Here is an 18,714-nt window from a genome sequence, read left to right on the forward strand (position 1 = left end):
CCGGACCAGGGCTCTACTGGAGCTTATTGGGGGGAATGCCAACGAAGATCCATCCGACAAGAGCAGGAACCACTTGAGCATTTTTCTCAAGCCCTCTCCCACGCTGGAAGTGGTGATGTTTACTACTGCTCTAAGGACCTTAGAGCATCTCCAACCGAGACCATCAAATCATCTCCATATATCCGGACAGCCAGCCTGAATGGTGTCCGAACATGAGAAAGAGAGAAACACTCTTCAACCGAAGCCAACAAATCTGGATGTTTGAAAACCCTCAAATCCGGCTCATATGTGAGGAGGAAATGGGTTGTCTGAAAACCAACCCATCCTACACCAGTTTTTCTTTATTTTCTCTCTATCTCTTCACCTCCTCCAATCATATGCCCAGACAATTCAAAAGATCACGATTGCGTGCATAAAATCCGGGTTTGAAATGGATCGAACATTTTGGTGGCCAGATAGGGACCAAATTAGCCGAGTCTGATTGAAGATGTTTCTGGTCTCTTTTTTCACTACTTTAGTTATCTAAACGTTATTATATTTCTTTACGAAGGTATCAAACAAGCTTTTCCTCGTGCATTTCCGTTGAAATGGTAAAAGCTAGCCACGAATCAACAATTTTTTTTTTATTTTGACTCTTTAGCCACGAATCAACCTTGCCGCGAGAAGTTCGTCACGGCACCAAGCACAGAAATACCGACGTGTGCACGGACCGGTCAGGGCAGTACTCCTGGTACCATTAGTGGGCGCTCTAACGTGTACCGCACCGCAAGCGCACACGTGTCACCCATCCAGAGGCGCACGCTTTCATCTCGCCATGCCACGTGCATGCGAGCGCCTTCGTGTCCAGGAACTAATCCACGAGCGCCACCGCCCCGATTCGATTCGCCGACGCCCGGCCGATCGAGCCGAGTCATGGAGCAGCAGCGGGGATGAGAAGCACGAAACCAAAACCAACACGAAGAGGCGCGCGGTGAGAGCCGACGGTGTCCATGATGATGGGATGGGGGCGAGAGATCCAAGAAAAGCCGTCGACTGCAAGCACGCACGGGCTCTCCCGACGCGTCCACGGCATTGACCCCGCCCCCTTTCCCTTTCCCGCGCCGCCACGTGCCCCCGCACGGCACCGCCCATCGACTTCCTCTCCCCGCCACCCTTTTAGGCGCACAAGCTGCTCGAGTTTCTGCCTCCTCCGCCATCTCCGATTTCTCCTCTTCGTTCCTTATTTACGAGCGCCGAGGCCTCCTGGGACCATTGGTTCTTCTTCTTCCCTCGTCGCCGCCTGCCATCACGGGCCGTGTTGCGCTTGCGCGTTGAAGAGGAATCCGGCAGGCCGTCGTCCTCCTCCATCAATGGGGCACCGCGGGGACACCAAGCCTGTCAGTGGCGGCGGGTTCAGGTATGTCGTGCACTCCTGCGTTTCTTTTTCTTTTCTTTTTTTTTTTTGGGTGAACCGTGGTGTGGAGGTGGTGGATCGCCGCCGTCGCTGTCTCTGCCCGCCGTAGCGGATCATCATGCATGCTGGAAATGGCGAAGAAATCTTAGCATGTCTAGCAAATTTGCTTTGTTCATGTTATGTCATGTTATAACGTTCTAATGACGATGTATCTAAAGGATTTTTAGCTCGCATCGTTATTCTGTGTGAGTAGCATTAATTTGTTTTTCATCGTGGCAGTGAGAACGGCAAGTTTAGCTATGGTTATGCGAGCAGTCTAGGGAAAAGATCTTCCATGGAGGACTTCCACGAGACGAGAATCGATGGCGTCGATGGAGAGACCGTCGGATTGTTCGGTGTTTTCGACGGTAAGAAGATGTGGTCTTGTTCAAGCTTATCATGTTTCTAGAAATAAGCATTTTAGGTTCAGAGTTACCACCAAAATGCCTTATGCAGTAGGGATGGCTAATTACTGATCTGTGATCGCAGGCCATGGTGGAGCTCGAGCCGCGGAGTTTGTCAAGCAGAACCTTTTCAGCAACTTAATCAAGCACCCAAAGTTCTTCACCGATACCAAGTCTGCCATTGGTACTGTTAAACATTTCACTGAATTAGACATCATTCTCTTGACCAGAAGTTCAGAACACATTGCCGAACATATTGTTGCTTAATTGGGCACTGATGTTTCAGTCACTGAAATATTCGTTCCTCTGCAGCTGAAACTTTCACCCATACGGATTCAGAGCTTCTGAAGGCCGATACCACCCACAACCGAGATGCAGGGTCGACGGCCTCCACGGCCATTCTCGTTGGCGATCGCCTGGTCGTGGCAAACGTTGGGGACTCTAGGGCGGTCATTTGTAGAGGCGGTGATGGTAAGCTCCAAGCGACATCATTTTGGGATCATCTTTCCCAGCTCCGCTCCGGTTCCAGTTGTGCATATCTCTGTTGTTGGCCTGAATCGTGACCCTCAGTCTTTTCAACTGTTCAGCTATAGCCGTGTCAAGGGACCATAAGCCTGATCAGACAGATGAGAGGCAGAGGATAGAGGATGCCGGAGGTTTCGTCATGTGGGCAGGTCAGTGTCTTAGACTACTGGTTGCCAGATCGGTCCTGGATCTTGGACTCATTGTTCAGTGGTAATGTAATCTGCAGGTACATGGCGTGTAGGCGGCGTGCTTGCTGTTTCTCGGGCATTTGGTGACAAACTGTTGAAGCAGTACGTGGTTGCCGATCCAGAGATCAAGGTTCGTGAGAAAGATACCACACTAGTGGCTTCTAGCCACTGAAACTACCTTCCAACCTTGTCACAAGACAGAAACATTGTTCCCTGACATGAGATTTGAAACACAACAGGAGGAGGTGGTCGACAGCTCCCTGGAGTTCCTCATCCTGGCGAGCGACGGGCTGTGGGACGTCGTGAGCAACGAGGTAAACACACCACTCATCCTTGTACCAGCTTACCTCGCAGCAACCGAGATGCAGAATTCTGAAGATTTTATCCGTCTGCAGGAAGCCGTGGCCATGGTGAAGCCGATCGTGGACTCGCAGGAGGCGGCCAAGAAGCTCCTCGTGGAGGCGACCCGGAGGGGAAGCGCCGACAACATCACCTGCGTCGTCGTCCGTTTCCTGGACCAGAAGCCCCCGGCGGCGGCCACCAACGGATCCCCAGCCCCTGTCGCACCGGGCAAGTGAACATTCCTCCTCGAAGCGCGTAGGTGTTCACAGGGCAATGTGTTGTGTAAGCAGCGTGTCTGATGATGTAGCCCTTCGCATACGTGTTCGTTTGCTTCACTCCAGTCTACCAATGCCTGTATTGATCATGTATGTTCTCAGCTGTTCTCATTTCAAATTTCAGATCTTGTAAATGTGCTTCTCCGATCTGTTTGCGCGGCGCATGCTAATTCAGCCGAGAAAACCGTCGATAGAAATGAAAATATGAGAAGGATGCTAACGCCAAAAAAATCATATAAACATGTTACCCGAAAAAATATGATATGAGAAGAAAAAATCACAGTGGGGATGAAAGAACTGCTCAGGTTTCTGTTAGAAGTCTGTAGGTTCACAGGGCACTTGACCAGACCACTTGCTCTGTCTTCTAACTCTGATTTCTCTCTAGTGCTATGATACTCTGATTTTGATGAGAGTTCAGGTTGAGGAATTGGATCACTTGAAATTGTTGATGGATGCTTTTGCCTTGGCCTCTGGCCTTAAGTCAACCATAGCAAGTCAAATGTCTGCTCCATCAACCCCGAATCTTGATGATGGCATGAGCATCCTTGCTCATGCTTGTAAAAAAGGTGCAATGACATTCAGGTATCTGGGGATTCCTCTCTGCCTTGCCAAGCTCAAGATAGTTCATGCATATAAACAGTTCAAAGAAGATTAAACGGGGACAGAATGTTTCATGCATATTATTCAAACAGTTCAAAGAAGATTAAACGGGAATGCTCATTTTCTTGGAACAGTTCAAAGAATTCATATTATCAAACAGTTCAAAGAAGAGTGCAATATGCTATGTTGTATTACCTTCACTGCCCACCTTTCTTATGAGTTGCATCAAACTTCAAAAGGAGCAAGTTTGGTAAATACAGGAACTACTGGAAGGCTGCAATCTGTTATGTTGTACTATCTTCACTGCCCACCTTTCTTTATAAGTTCCATCAAACTTCAAAAGGAGTAATCAAAGAGTTTGACAAATATAGAAGGCACTGTCTTTGGGTTGAGAAGGGCATGAGCAAATGCACTAAATCCCTTTGTGGCTGGGACCTTGTTTGTAGACCCAAAGATGAAGGAGGTTTGGGGATCTTGAATTTGGAAATCCTTAATAACTCCTTACTTCTGAAGAACATTCGCAAATTCATTAATAAACAGGATATCCCCTGCGTTAATTTAGTTTGGCAAGTGTACTATCAGAATGGTCCTCCCTCTGCTCAAAAACAACAATTGTTCCTTTTGATGGAGGTACTGCTTGAAATTATTAAACACCTACAAAGATATTGTCAATCAATCTTTGGGTCTGGGCGATACAAATTTCTTCTGGACTGATAGAGCTTTTGGTTTTGCAATCTTGCATTATGAATGACGAAATCACCAGGTTATGTAAAATGTGCTAATGTTACACCATCAGCTGTCAATAACAATTCCCTTATTAGCACAGTAAGAGAAACCAGGTCCTGTGTAGAGACTTTCTACACTTTTTTGGTCAGCTGGTCATGCCAATGGCACCTGCCAAAAAAATCGTGGTGTTGAGCCATTTTGTAGAAATGGAAAAATATTTGAATATAGGGACTTTCTTTCTAATTGTAACACTTTGTTCAACAAATGGGGTTGATCGTAGTATTTAGTACACACTGCTGCAGAACCTGAAAGTTGTCCTTTGGCATAGTTACATTGCAAATTGCTTTGCTCAATATATGGATGAGATGTATTTCCTTCCCAGGGTCATGGATGCATCTAAACAAAATAGCTATTCATAAGGAGATACAAACATGTGTTTGTTCCACTCTTTAACAAATATATGCTTAAACAAAAAAATTCTTGGGAGTTCGGACTCCTACTGAAGATTCAGTCTTCTGTCCTAATTCTTCTAGTATATCTTTAACTTGCGCTTTTATGTTTGCACTCTGGCTTATTTCAGCAAGTGTTCATGTCATGCTTGACTAGGCAAGTGGGACTGGGAACTTACTATTTCTCCGCGTCTTCCAACAACAAAGGCTTGGACTTTAAAATACCGATGAAACAGCAGTACAGCACATCGGAGTTCATTCGAGAAACAAGATAACTGAGCACCATAAGTGGACGGATTATGCAGTTCTCCAAGACGAATGGCACCATCTGCACTCTTTTGCAATCAACAATCTAGTATCTGCTAGACATATCCTAATTGCCAAAGATCTGAAAGATTGCTCGGTCTAAAGAGGCCTATGAGCAGTAACAGCTGTTACGAGAAAAGAGAGTGAATTGGCATGGCAGTAATCGAAAGGACTACTGGGCAGTTAATGGCATCAGTTGGACAATTTTCTCCACCGCTGACTACCAAATGGTTATGGTCCTCATGCTGTCAGCCTAAACATAAAAGTGTTCTTCTAGATGCTTATGAATAACAGACTAAATACTAGAGAATTCCTTCAAAGAAAGAACTTCTTCATTGAGGACTACATGTGTCATGTGTGCAGTGTCCTTAGACCAGAGACCATCTATAATTCTGCTACCATTTGTTCGAAATACATCTGTCTCCGATCAAGTCCTCCTCTCAGAGTTGGTCGGTTTCACAATGTCATTGTTCATTTCAGAATGGACCCTTCTTCCACAAGGAAAGAGATGGCATCAACTTGAAGCCTTGGTGGCTTTCATTAGGTTTTGGGTCCTTCTCTCCTAGGCTGTACATTATCCTTTGTTTTGCTCACTCATTTGAAAATCAATAATCCCTACATTTTTATATACAAGGCCACTATGAAAAACACATCTATCTTGGTGTATTTCTTCTCTATCAACCGTACGGCGTCATAGAGGATGGAGGTTAATTTGTACAATTAGCCTTTCCACATTCATGAGTATGTGATTTACGATTATGTCATGTGCACGTGACTTGAAATGTGGAATGAAAATTTCATGTTTCCAACCAATTAACCTTTGCACATTTATTATTTACTTTTCTTTTCCAACACATACATATTTTTTATAAGACCTAGCAAGTGTCTGTGTACCCTCCCATGTGCCCATGTAATTTGTGAATGCACTTTGCATAATAACTGCAGAGACATGCATCATCGACTTAGAGCATGTTACTCTAGCTCCTGGCTCCACCGACACGACGGGCGAAGCCAGGCCGAATGCTCTAACTCCACTAAGATGAGATCGAGAAAGCTCGGCCTCACTTCTCACACCGGCGCGACCAAGTCATCCAATCAAATTTGTTTAAATAAGTATTGTCTCTAAGACATGTATTTTCATTAGCAAGGCCTCCTAATTCCCCAATCAAATATTAGTTCAATATCACCAAGTATTGATCTCGGACACCAGCTCTTGATTCTGTTGACTCTGCGAACAGCGGCCCTAACTCCACAGATCCAAGATCATGAAAGCCATTCTAGAACCGGCATGACTAGTTCCAAGGCCCAGGACTCCAGGAGGCCGCGTCTTTCTCTACTCTGACCCTATCCACTAGAACACCCACCAGAAAACCAAGAACCAAATAATGCGAACCAGAGCTGCGTATGGGACCAGCTCAATGAGGCCCCTCGATGGGTGTGGGTCAAGAAGAGAATAGCCAACGTTGATGTCGATCGGAATAAACAGGAGAAGGGGGTGGGTGTGCATCCGTGCGGGAGTGGCGTGACTCGTAATGGCCGAGAGATGGTGGAACGGATGAAGAAAATCCTTTGCATAATAGGTAGAGATATTAATTTGATGATCCATGTACACTCGACTTGCATTCTAATAAGGCAAATCATTTTTCAACTCGAACTACTACACGGACACAGACATAAATTTTCGGTGGAATTATTAGTATGTCGTCCTGGGCAAACTGGCTAAAAAACGTATTGTTACCCTACAATCTCCCTTTTCGGTTGTTATTTGGTAAAACCATAATCAATTTGTGATAATTGTTAAATAAAAAATAACAGGAAACTGATATTTTGAGCTATATGAAAAGTTCTAGATATCTTGTGTATGATATGCAGTTTATGGAGGCATCTCAATTGTTGACACTTGTCCATTTTACACATAACGGTTTTCAAATCAATTCCAAATAAAATTTGGATCAACTTCCACGATTCACCTCTAGTCATCAGTCATGGGTTTCTTTAGGTCCCTATGGCAAGTCTGGCAGATTCTCTAAAAGTCATTTCTCTAAAAGTCATTTTACCCTAAAAGCCCGCAACATAGATAATCCCTAAAAACATTGAGTCCACCCTAAAATCACATCCACCTGACCCAATATTTGTGGTCAACTATCCCCTCCCCTACAAAGTGCTAACTAGTACCCCCTCCAGTTCACACAGTGAGTTTGTCACATGTATTAAGTCAGATTTTGATGATTGTTAATGTTTCAAATACTTAGATTGGGAACTATGAATCATATGTTTTATTGTTTCTCAAGAAAAAGATCGCTAGGCTTGTCCCAAGATAAATAAAACATCACTTTTTCATGAAGACATGAAGTAACACATGAGAACCCTTCAAGTAGTAGCTTATTTATAAAATCATTATATCAAATTTGTCTCTTCCTCATTTAGTTCCCTATCACCCACCGCAGTGTCTATAAAGGAGAAACATGCATTGGAGGAGGAAGAGAGTGTGTATCAAACATAGACGTACCATCTTCGAGAGAAAAAATATGGGAATGGGAGGTGTTAGAAAAGATATGAGCACAACCAATATCAGTTGACTTTGTTTACATTGACCAGTGTGTAGATCCAATCTTGCAGTGCCAGCAGGGGCGGAACTACAGTGTCGGGCCGGGGTCTATTGACCCTGATGACCTCAGCCTAAATTTCGGTACATACATATATGAGTTGACTTTGTTTACATTGACCAGCATGCAGATCCAAGGTGGGATGGCATCCCACCAGTCGGCTAGTGCTATTCTGGCCTAGTGTGGAGTACTAACACATGCGACTTTCTAATGATTTGTCATCTGGACGTTGATCGAAACACCGCTTCGTCCAAAGTGAAAACTTTTGCCCTGGCCTTTATTGGTCGGGCTCGGCAACAATGAACTTGCATTCATGATGATGATGGCGCTAGGTTGTTTATTCTTTGTTGAAGGCGTTGCTGCGGAAGAAGTTGACTTAGTCATAGGTGTTAATTTCATATCTTGTAATGGTTTGACAGTGGTTGTTTTTGTCTTGTGCTCTATTTAATAATTAATAAAAATGGTTGGGTGCATCACATTGATGAAGAGGCCGGGGGTCTTAACCTCTTTTTCAGGAAAAAATGTAGATCCAACCTTGCAGTGCCACTGTGCCAGCGAACTTGAATGAAACGCCACGAGGTCCTACATGGCATTTGGCTTACTTTACACTTGTTGATCCTTAGCCAGTGAGAGGTGTATGCATACTTGAAAGGTCCCACAAAAACAGCCAAGAACAAATCTAGCATGTAGTCTGTATGTATGATTAACATGTTCTTTTTGTAGTTTAATACACGCAATTAAAGTTCAGATGCTAGCTATTTGAATATTATGTGATATTAGATTAGTATGTTGAATTAATTGAGCCCCAATACATCTAGAAGCACAATAGTACATCGAGCAAGTTGCCTGTCCATTGTAAGAATTTCATATATAATGTGATCTTAGTGTGTCATAAATTCGTGTTATATATTATATCAACAAGAAAATTTGAAGTTCAGTCATCAAGCCTTTCGGTATGTAGTTTTGTACAATTGCATGCTTATTTGTATGTGATTTAATACGTGAAGTTAAAGGATTTGACCACTAATCAATTAGCCTTTGTAAGGTATTCTAGCCGCCTCAAGGGCGACGAGCTTTCGGGCGCCGTTTTCTGGCGGCCCCCTTCGCTAACGGCCTCTTGGTCGCCAGTGGTGAGGTAGGTCACTAGATCTCCTTTCTTGGAGTAGCCTGAGTTAGGTAGTTTAATGTTGATGTACTGAAAGTAGTTGTTGATGTCGACTTAGAGTTGATCTTGACTAGAACTTGTGATGCTTTTGGGTATATGAATCATTAATTATAATGTTGCTTATGTTTCATGTGTTCTTCTAAACTTTTCCTGCTTGTTCAAGTCGTGTTCTTTTGTCTTGATAGATGAGGTGGTATGTGGTGTACAGAGGGAGGTATCCATGAGTGTACGATTCATGGGAGGCATGAAACGAAAAAGTGTTTGGTTACAACAATAGCTCCTATCAAGGGCGTATGAATAAGCAGGAGACTTTCTACACTTTTTTGGTCAGCTGGTCATGACAATGGCACTTGCCAAAAAAATCGTGGTGTTGAGCCATTTTATAGAAATGGAAAAATATTTGAATATAGGGATTTTCTTTCTAATTGTAACACTCTGTTCAACAAATGGGTTTGATAGTAGTATTTAGTACACAGTGCTGAAGAACCTGAAAGTTGTCCTTTTGCATAGTTACATTGCAAATCGCTTTGCTCAATATATGGATGAGATGTATTCCCTTGCCAGGCTCATGGATGCATCTAAACAAAACATCTATTCATAAGGAGATACAAACATGTACGTGTTCTACTCTTTAACAATGTCGGAGTAATTGGACACGGATACCCTGAAGACGGTGAGACGATATTTCAAGACATCGGGGCTAGCAAAGCCCCTCAGTCTGACTGCCCGGTCGCTTCTGCCGGCCTCTCCGTCCGACTGCTCTGTTCGGACGGCTGCCGGCTACTGACTGCAACGACCAGCCGGCTGCCGACTGCAGTCCGAAGCGACACCGACAAGACCCTGATGAGACGGCCATACCGTGGACAAGACAACTGTACCACGATGATGTACAGTGTCACTTGTCCCTGGGCACTATTCATGAAGTGACCCAGGGGACAAGCATGACATGCACCATGCCTTACCCATGTCACTAGCTAGCTTACATACTAAGCTACCTCACACTATAAAAGAAGACACATTCATCCATCCAGGGGATGGACACTCACGCATACACACAAGCAAGCTAACTAGCAAGAGAGCTAGCTAGCCAGCCACACACTCACACATGCATACTCAGGCACATGCGGCCATACACACATATACGAGGCCAGACGCCTATGGCACTGACCTCAGATACAGCTCCAGGAGCACTCTGTACCAGATATACCAGATGCACTCAGACATGCGGCAGTAGGAGTATTATCTCTCCCGAGAGCTCCGAAGCTGGGTAAACCACCGCGTGCTACTCGCATACCCGCTCCCGGGCCTATCAGCAGCAGTCTTACCCTCACACTAAGCCCTTGTGGCATCTGTCGACTTGCAACCCCCCGTGAGAATACCACGACAGTTGGCGCCCACCGTGGTGTGGTACTTTGCTACCACGCTGCTGCTGGTTTCGCAGTCCGGGCGGGACCATTTTTCGTCCTCACCACCGCGGCGTCGCGCCGTCTCTCCAATAGCGGTCGGGGGCTCGACATCGACTCGCCCCCGGAGTGGCCGCGAGAGGCGGCGCGTCCTCGCCGTCGGCCTCACCATCTTCGTCGTCACCGTGGTGTCGCCGTCGTCTCTCCGGTAGCGCTCGGGGGCTTGACTTCGACCCGCCCCCGGAGCGGCCGTGCGGGACGGCGCGCCTTCATCGTCGGCCCCGCCCTCTTCTTCACCACCACCGCAACGCCGACCGTCCGTCCGCGCGCGTGCCGCGCGCGGGGCCTCGTTTCGGTCGGCCGTGGCCAACCACGTGTCGCTCGCGTTTGCTCCCCTCCGTGCTATGCCTTGCTTGGCCGGAACGCGCACTAGCTTTTCCACATGCCATCTTTGCAAGCTAGCTAGATGTGTCACACAATGGTTAAACCATATCCATACACATCCCAGACATTAGTCAAACCATGGCCGTATATCACATGTATACATGTCAGATATCCCTTGTACATCACCCAGATAATGGCCATACGTAAACCAGACAGTGACGGCCTCGCCGTTGCTGCTCCCTCTCCAGTGCCTCGCGCGCAACCTTCGCCAAGCGGCCGTGCTCTGCTTCACCACCGCGCTGAGCCGCGCGCGGCTGTCCGGCCCGCCTCCGAGCCGTCCCAGCACTCAGCCCCGCTCCGGTCTCCTCCGCGTCAGCTGAGCCATGTCCTCGCGCGCCTCCGCGAACGGCTCCTCACCACCACCGGCGCAGCCGCGCCTCGCCTGCGCCGTCCTTGTGCGCCAGCAGCCCGCTGCCGCGTCCGGCTCCGCCATCTGGCCCGGCCCGCGCGCGCCGAGTCCTCCGCCATCCGGCCCGTCGCCCTCACGGCCGACTCGCTGTCTCGCTGGCTCGCTGTGCCGCGGCCGTCTCGTCATCGCCGTCATCCGCCCTCGCAGCAGCGGCCGCGGAGAGCACTCCCCTCGTTGGGTCGTCTCCGTCCTTGCCCGCGGGCTCCCGTGCCGGCCTCGCTCCTCCGTGCGCCGGCCCGCGAACGGGTGCTCCTCGCCGGCTTCCGCGTCCGCCATCGGCTCCGCCTCGCCACTGCGCCCCGTGCCGGCTGCGCGTGACTCGGCCCGCGGCCGGTCCTCCGCGCGCGGTAGCCGACTCCGCGCCCGCTCCTCTTGCCGGCTTCGCGGCAGCCCCGCGCCGGCTTCCCGCCCCGCGCTGGCCGGCCTCCGCGCGCCCTGGCCGGCTTCCGCGAAAGCCCCTTCCGGCTCGCGCCCCGCCTTGGTCTGCGCCGGCTTCCACGCCACCCGGCCTGCCGGCCCCGTCCGCACCTCGCCTCCTCCCGCGCCGCTCTGCCGGGTTCCCGAGCCGCCCGCCGGGTCGCGCGTCCTGCGCCGGCTCCGCCCCGCACTCGACCGCGTCGCCGTTGCCCCGGCCGCCGGCTCCCACGCCCGCCCTGCTTCGCCCCCAGCCGCGCCGGCGTCCGTCGCCGCGCCTCCGGCCGCTTCCCCGTGCCGGCACCGCCGTGCCTCCCGCGCCTGCTCGCGGCTTCGCCGCCCGCCTTCTCCGCCGCGACCCGGACGGCCGGCTTCGCCGCCCGCCGTCTCCGCCGCCACCCGGCCGGTCCTGGCCCCTGGCCTCTCTGCGCTCCCAGGTCAGCTCGCGTTGCTCGACTGCTGCGGCCGAGTGCTCGTTTTTTTTCAAGAGTAGGCCAAAAGCGTATCATATTTTTATAGAAGAAGAAGAAGGTATAATTACAAGAAGTGTGACACAAATGCGAACATACGGGGCCCACACAGATACACCAACACCAACACCACCCAAACTACATTTAGGCTAACTCCTCATAAACCGTTGTAGTCCACCAACACCACCTACCGCCTGCGACCACTCAGCTATCTCCTTTAGCGTACTAGTAACAAGCTCCAGAGGAGTTTTTTGTTGATCTACCCTACCGAAGACTTTAGCATTCCTTTGTTTCCACAAAGCCCAGAGGACCGCCGTGACTGTGGTATCAAAACCTCGCATGTCCGCCCATAGGAAGCCTCTTCGTGCTCTAACCACCACTCCAGGGTATTCTCATTAGCTAGTGCTTGAGGTGTGCTAATCTGCAGGGTGTCCCATGTCCTATACCAGACCTCCCTAGCATAAGGGCAATGCAGAAGAATATGATCAGCATTATCCTCATCCTGCAAACACGTGTAGCATGCTGAACTCTCCTCCTGAAGCCCATGCCTGGCCCTCCTATCCGATGTCCATATCCTATACTGCATTGCAAGCCAAACAAAGATTTTGCACTTGAGGGGGGCTCAGCTTCTCCAAACACACTTATCCAGGGGTGATTTAGGCCATCCACTGCAAAGACTGGAGTAGACTGACTTGGCTGAGTATTGTCCACTAGATGAACAAGTCCATGTGAAAACATCCTTCTCGGTCTCGCGTCTGTCAACTGTCGCCACCGCATGACAAAGATGCATGCATTGCAATTGCGCCATGAAAGAGATCTCAATTTGACAGTCCTCCATCCATTTGTTGTTGAGCAAAGCCTGCTGCACCGTTCTAGTATTGATCACCCTCGCATGGACCGTCGTAAGCAGGATTGGAGCAATGTCAGCTACTGAATATCCATGTATCCACCGGTCCCTCCAAAACAGAACCCTATCGCCTGCTCCAACTTGAATATGAACCAAACTGTCAAACACCTCCCTCGCCAATCTGTCTTCGATCATTGGTAATCCCTGCCAGGGCCTCGCGGGCTCCGTACGCTTTAGCCATTCCCACCTGACCCTTAGTGCTAAAGATTGCATTTGCAAGTTCTTCACTCCAAGCCCACCATGGCACTTAGGTCGACAGATTTTATCCCATGTGACTAGGCATTGTCCACCGTTAACCTTGTCCTTACCAGCCTAAAAGAAAGATCGCATCCACTTATTGATCTTTTCAATCACCCAGACCGGGGCGTCCACAATCATTAGATGGTGTATCGGCCGAGCAGATATGATAGATTGCACCAGGATCAACCTGCCAGGTCGTTGGATCAGCCCCCTTTGCCAGGCGGGCACGAAATACCTCACTTTATCCAACATGGGCTGCCAATCCGCGCGAGTCAAGATCTTGACAGCAAGCTGCAGGCTAAGATACCTGCATGGGAACTCCGCTAGGTCACATTGGAGCAGTGCAGCCACCCTTTGTCTGTCATCCACATCGCCTCTAATCACAATAGCCGACGACTTCCGATGGTTCACTTTAAGTCCAGATGCTTCACCAAAAGCCTTTAAGGTCTCCTTCACAAAGCTCAAATCCATGACAGTAGATTTGATGAACAAAGCTACGTCATCCACGTAGATCGAGATCCTTTGCATGGCCTTGATCCCATTGAAAGAGCGGCCGAGTGCTCGTTCAAAAGAAAGAAGTGGCCGAATCCAAAAAAGGGGGGGAGCTGTATCCGACTGCTCAAAGCTGGCTGGGAGAAAAGAGAGAAGTGGTCGGGTGCCCAGCCGGCCGCCCGAGAAGTCAGGCCGGGTTCCCAGCCAACTTACTGTAAAAAAAAGATGTCGACTGAATATAGGTCCAGCTGCAAAAAGAAAAGAAAACAAAGAGCATCGCGTCCGGTTGAGAAAGTGGCCAGGTGCTGAGAAAAAAGAAACGTGCCCGTCCGGCTACCAGCAGTCGGCGGACGAAGAGAAAAGAGAAGGAAAAAGATTGTTGCCAGGTGGAGAAAAATCAGGCCGGATGCCCACCTGACTGCTTGTGCACAAGAAGCGTCCGGCTGTCGACAGCCGGCAAAAGAGAAGAAGACAAAGTAGTTGCCGTGAGATCCGGCCCGACTGCTCAGCAGTCGGCCCGAATCTCGGGGGCTACACCCAGCGGGTGCGCTGACACGCCCCCGCGAGAGAGAAGACAAAGTAGTTGCCGGGAGATCCGACCCGACTGCTCAGCAGTCGGCCCAAATCTCGGGGGCTACACCCAGCAGGTGCGCTGACGCGCCCCCGCGACGAAGAAGACAAAGTAGTTGCTGGGAGATCCGGCCCGACTGCTTAGCAGTCAGCCCGAATCTCGGGGGCTACACCCAGCGGGTGCGCTGGCGCGCCCTCGCAAAGATTGCAGACAAGTGAAGAGTTTTGTCCGGCTGCCAGCAGCCGGCCGAAGAGAAAAAGAAGAAAAAGGGTGTTGCAAGACGCCTCGCCGCTTGGCCGGTCGAGCCTGACCGGCCGGGACCCCCCTTCGAGCACCCAGGGGCTCGAAGGTTACACCCAGCGGGTGCGCCGACGCACTCCGCGAGCGCCGAGCCACGCCGGCTGCCTTCGGCAAACTCTGCCTCGGCTACATGAAAATCAATGTGAGCTCCTCACCCGCATATTTTTTCACCGCGAGAGCACAGATAACCTCGAGCGATGCTCGGGGGCTATCTCCGCATTTTATTACAGTTGCATCACTGTTCGCCCCGGCGCCAGCCAGAGTTGGCCCGGGGGCTGGCCGCTTGGCCTAAGACGTTAGTTCCCGTAGACGGCTTAGTAGCGTGCGCGGTACCAAAGGCCCACTCTTAGTCAGAGACCGCAGAGCAGCTGTCCGACTGGCAGGAGTGAACGCTGGAGGCCACCCACGCGAAAAATGTCCGGGAAGAAAAACGCTTTGGGCGACCCGACCATTTTCTTTATGAGTATCTGCTCAGTCAAATTCGCTCCCAGAGTCTGAGTATTGTACACTCCACTCCGCGGACCACTCTCAGCCACACACCGCAGAGCGGCTGTCCGGCTAGCGAGAGCACAAGCCAACGAGTGGAGGGAACATGAAAAAGATTGAAGGGGGCTCGGACGAAACCGAGTCGGCACCCTCCGCATAAAACTTGCAATGCTAAAAGCAAACATTTGATATATCTGCATGGACTAACTTTGTCTTTTTTCATGATCATTTTCATGAACACTCGCCAAAAAACCTCCACCCAACTTTGCCAAGTTGCCCGAAGGCTTGGGGGCTACTGTCGGAGTAATTGGACACGGATACCCCGAAGACGGTGAGACGATATTTCAAGACATCGGGGCTAGCAAAGCCCCTCAGTCCGACTGCCCGGCCGCTTCTACCAGCCTCTCCGTCTGACTGCTCTACCCGGCCGGCTGTCGGCTGCTGACTGCAACGACCAGCCGGCTGCCGACTGCAGCCCGAAGCGACACTGACAAGACCCCGACGAGACGGCCATACCGCGGACAAGACAATTGTACCACGACGCCATCATGTATAGTGTCACTTGTCCCTGGGCACTATTCATGAAGTGACCCAGGAGACAAGCATGACATGCACCATGCCTTACCCATGCCACTAGCTAGCTTACATACTAAGCTACCTCACGCTATAAAAGGAGACACACATCCATCCATCCAGGGGATGGACACTCACGCATACACACAAGCAAGCTAGCTAGCAAGAGAGCTAGCTAGCCAGCCACACACTCACGCATGCATACTCAGGCACATGCGGCCATACACACATATACGAGGCCAGACGCCTATGGCACTGACCTCAGATACAGCTTCAGGAGCACTCTATACCAGATATACCAGATACACTCAGACATGCAGCAGTATGAGTATTATCTCTCCGGAGAGCTCCGAAGCTGGGTAAATCACCGCGTGCTACTCGCATACCCGCTCCCGGGCCTATCAGTAGCAGTCTTACCCTCACACTAAGCCCTTGTGAAATCTGTCGACTCGCAACCCCCCGTGAGAATACCACGACAAACAAATATATGCTTAAACAAAAAAAATTCTTGGGAGTTCGGACTCCTACTGAAGATTCAGTTTTCTGTCCTAGTTCTTCTAGTATATCTTTAACTTGCGCTTTTATGTTTGCTCTCTGGTTTATTTCAGCAAGTGTTCAAGGCATGCTTGACTAGGCAAGTGGGACTGGGAACTTACTATCTCTCTGCGTCTTCCAACAACAAAGTCTTGGACTTTGAAATACCGATGAAACAACAGTACAGCACATCGGAGTTCATTCGAGAAACAAGATAACTGAGCACCATAAGTGGACGGATTATGCAGTTCTCCAAGACGAATGGCACCATCTGCACTCTTTTGCAATCAACAATCTAGTATCTGCTAGACATATCCTAATTGCCAAAGATCTGAAAGATTGCTCGGTCTGAAGAGGCCCATGAGCAGTAATAGCAGTTACGAGAAAAGAGAGTGAATTGGCATGGCAGTAATCGGAAGGACTACTGGGCAGTTAATGGCATCAATTGGACATTTTTCTCCACCGCTGACTACCAAATGGTTATGGTCCTCATACTGTCAGCCTAAACATAAAAGTGTTCTTCTGGATGCTTATGAATAACAGACTAAATACTAGAGAATTCCTTCAAAGAAAGAACTTCTTCATTGAGGACTACATGTGTCATGTGTGCAGTGTCCTTAGACCAGAGACCATCTATAATTCTGCTACCATTTCTTCGATATACATCTGTCTCCGATCAAGTCCTCCTCTCAGAGTTGGTCGGTTTAACAATGTCATTGTTCATTTCATAATGGACCCTTCTTCCACAAGGAAAGAGATGGCATCAACTTGAAGCCTTGGTGGCTTTCATTAGGTCTTTGGGTCCTTCTCTCCTCGGTTGTACGTTATCCTTTGTTTTGCACACTCATTTGAAAATCAATACTCCCTCCATTTTTATATACAAGGCCACTATGAAAAACACATCTATCTTGGTGTATTTCTTCTCTATCAACCGTACGACATCATAGAGGATGGAGGTTAATTTGTACAATTAGCCTTTCCACATTCATGTGTATGTGATTTACGATTATGTCATGTACACGTGACTTGAAATGTGGAATGAAAATTTCATGTTTCCCACCAATTAACCTTTGCACATTTATTATTTACTTTTCTTTTCCAAATGTAAGACACATACATATTTTTTATAAGACCTAGCAAGTGTCTGTGTGTGGTGGCGGTCTGAGAAATAAACCCTCCCACGTGCCCATGTAATTTGTGAATGCACTTTGCATAATAATTGGAGAGACATGCATCATCGATTTAGAGCATGTTACTCTAGCTCCTGGCTCCGCCAACACGATGGGCGAAGCCAGGCCGAATGCCCTAACTCCACTAAGACGAGATCAAGAAAGGTCGACCTCGTCTTCTCACACCGGCGCGACCAAGTCATCCAATCAAATTTGTTTAAAAGTATTGTCTCTAAGACGTATATTTTCATTAGCAAGACCTCCTAATTCCCGAATCAAATATTAGTTCAATATCACTAAGTATTGATCTCGGACACCAGCTCTTGATTCTGTTGACTCTGCGGACACCGGCCCTAACTCCACAGATCCAAGATCATGAAAGCTCGCCCTTGCATTCTAGAACCGGTCTGACTAGTTATGAGGACCAGGACTCCAGGAGGCCGCGTCTTTCTCGACTCTGACCGCTATCCACTAGAACACCCACCAGAAAACCGAGAACCAAATAATGCGAACTAGAGTTGCGTATGCGTCCAGCTTAATGAGGCCCCTCGATGGGTGTTGGTCAAGAATAGGATAGTCAATGTCGATGTCAATCGGAATGAACGGGAGAAGGGAGGTGGGTGTGTTGGGGAACGTAGCATGCAATTTGAAAAAAAATCTTATGATCACGCAAGATCTATCTAGGAGATGCATAGCAAGCAGAGGGGAAGAGTGTGTCCACATACCCTTGTAGACCGAAATCGGAAGCGTTAGGTTAACATGGTTGAAGTAGTCGAACGTCTTCACGATCCAACCGATCTAGCACCAAACGTATGACACCTCCGAGTTCAGCACATGTTCAGCTCGACGACGTCCCTCGAACTCTTGATCCGGCAGAGGGTCGAGGGAGAGTTTCGTCAGCACGATGGTGTGATGATGGTGGTGGTGATGTGATCCACGCAGGGCTTCGCCTAAGCACTATGATGATACTATCGGGGGAGTAAATGGTGGAGGGGGGCACTGCACATGGCTAAGACAATGTTGTGCCTTTGGGGTGCCCCCTGTACCCGTATATAAAGGAGGGGGAAGGAGACCGGCGTCCAGGGGGCGCGCCATGGAGGGGGGAGTCCTACTAGGACTCCAAACCTAGTAGGATTCGCCCCCCCACCTTTTTCCTTTTTTCCGGAGTAGCAAAGGGGGAAAGAGAGAGGGAGTAGGAGAGGGGAAGGGGGCGCCGCCCCCACCCCTTGTCCAGTTCGGATTGGCAAAGGGGGTGCATGCCACCTCCTATGGACGGCCCTCTCT

General features: G+C 49.2%; 2 protein-coding genes across 2 annotated transcripts; both read left to right on the forward strand.

Moving 5' to 3' along the window:
- The first annotated feature begins 985 nt into the window (after positions 1-985).
- Positions 986-3,255, forward strand: LOC123159099 (probable protein phosphatase 2C 59). The gene is made up of 8 exons (XM_044576907.1): positions 986-1,396; positions 1,673-1,800; positions 1,922-2,020; positions 2,149-2,307; positions 2,424-2,510; positions 2,588-2,679; positions 2,789-2,863; positions 2,945-3,255. The coding sequence occupies exons 1-8, from the start codon at positions 990-992 to the stop codon at positions 3,125-3,127; spliced, it is 1,230 nt and encodes a 409-aa protein (XP_044432842.1). The 5' UTR covers positions 986-989; the 3' UTR covers positions 3,128-3,255.
- A 7,317-nt stretch (positions 3,256-10,572) lies between these two features.
- Positions 10,573-17,324, forward strand: LOC123161938 (skin secretory protein xP2). Its single transcript, XM_044579748.1, has 2 exons — positions 10,573-12,125; positions 16,336-17,324. The coding sequence occupies exons 1-2, from the start codon at positions 11,189-11,191 to the stop codon at positions 16,359-16,361; spliced, it is 963 nt and encodes a 320-aa protein (XP_044435683.1). The 5' UTR covers positions 10,573-11,188; the 3' UTR covers positions 16,362-17,324.
- The last annotated feature ends 1,390 nt before the right edge of the window (positions 17,325-18,714 follow it).

Source organism: Triticum aestivum, chromosome 7B (genome assembly GCF_018294505.1).
Source record: "Triticum aestivum cultivar Chinese Spring chromosome 7B, IWGSC CS RefSeq v2.1, whole genome shotgun sequence".
Lineage (NCBI taxonomy): Eukaryota > Viridiplantae > Streptophyta > Magnoliopsida > Poales > Poaceae > Triticum > Triticum aestivum.

Bases quoted from the DNA above. Each gene is read 5' to 3' on its own strand.
- LOC123159099 (XM_044576907.1), top strand. From the start codon at position 990: ATGATGATGGGATGGGGGCGAGAGATCCAAGAAAAGCCGTCGACTGCA. The intron at 1,801-1,921 runs GTAAGAAGATGT...CTGTGATCGCAG, and splicing joins ATTGTTCGGTGTTTTCGACG to GCCATGGTGGAGCTCGAGCC. The intron at 2,021-2,148 runs GTACTGTTAAAC...GTTCCTCTGCAG, and splicing joins CGATACCAAGTCTGCCATTG to CTGAAACTTTCACCCATACG.
- LOC123161938 (XM_044579748.1), top strand. From the start codon at position 11,189: ATGTCCTCGCGCGCCTCCGCGAACGGCTCCTCACCACCACCGGCGCAG. The intron at 12,126-16,335 runs GTCAGCTCGCGT...GGTTTATTTCAG, and splicing joins TGGCCTCTCTGCGCTCCCAG to CAAGTGTTCAAGGCATGCTT.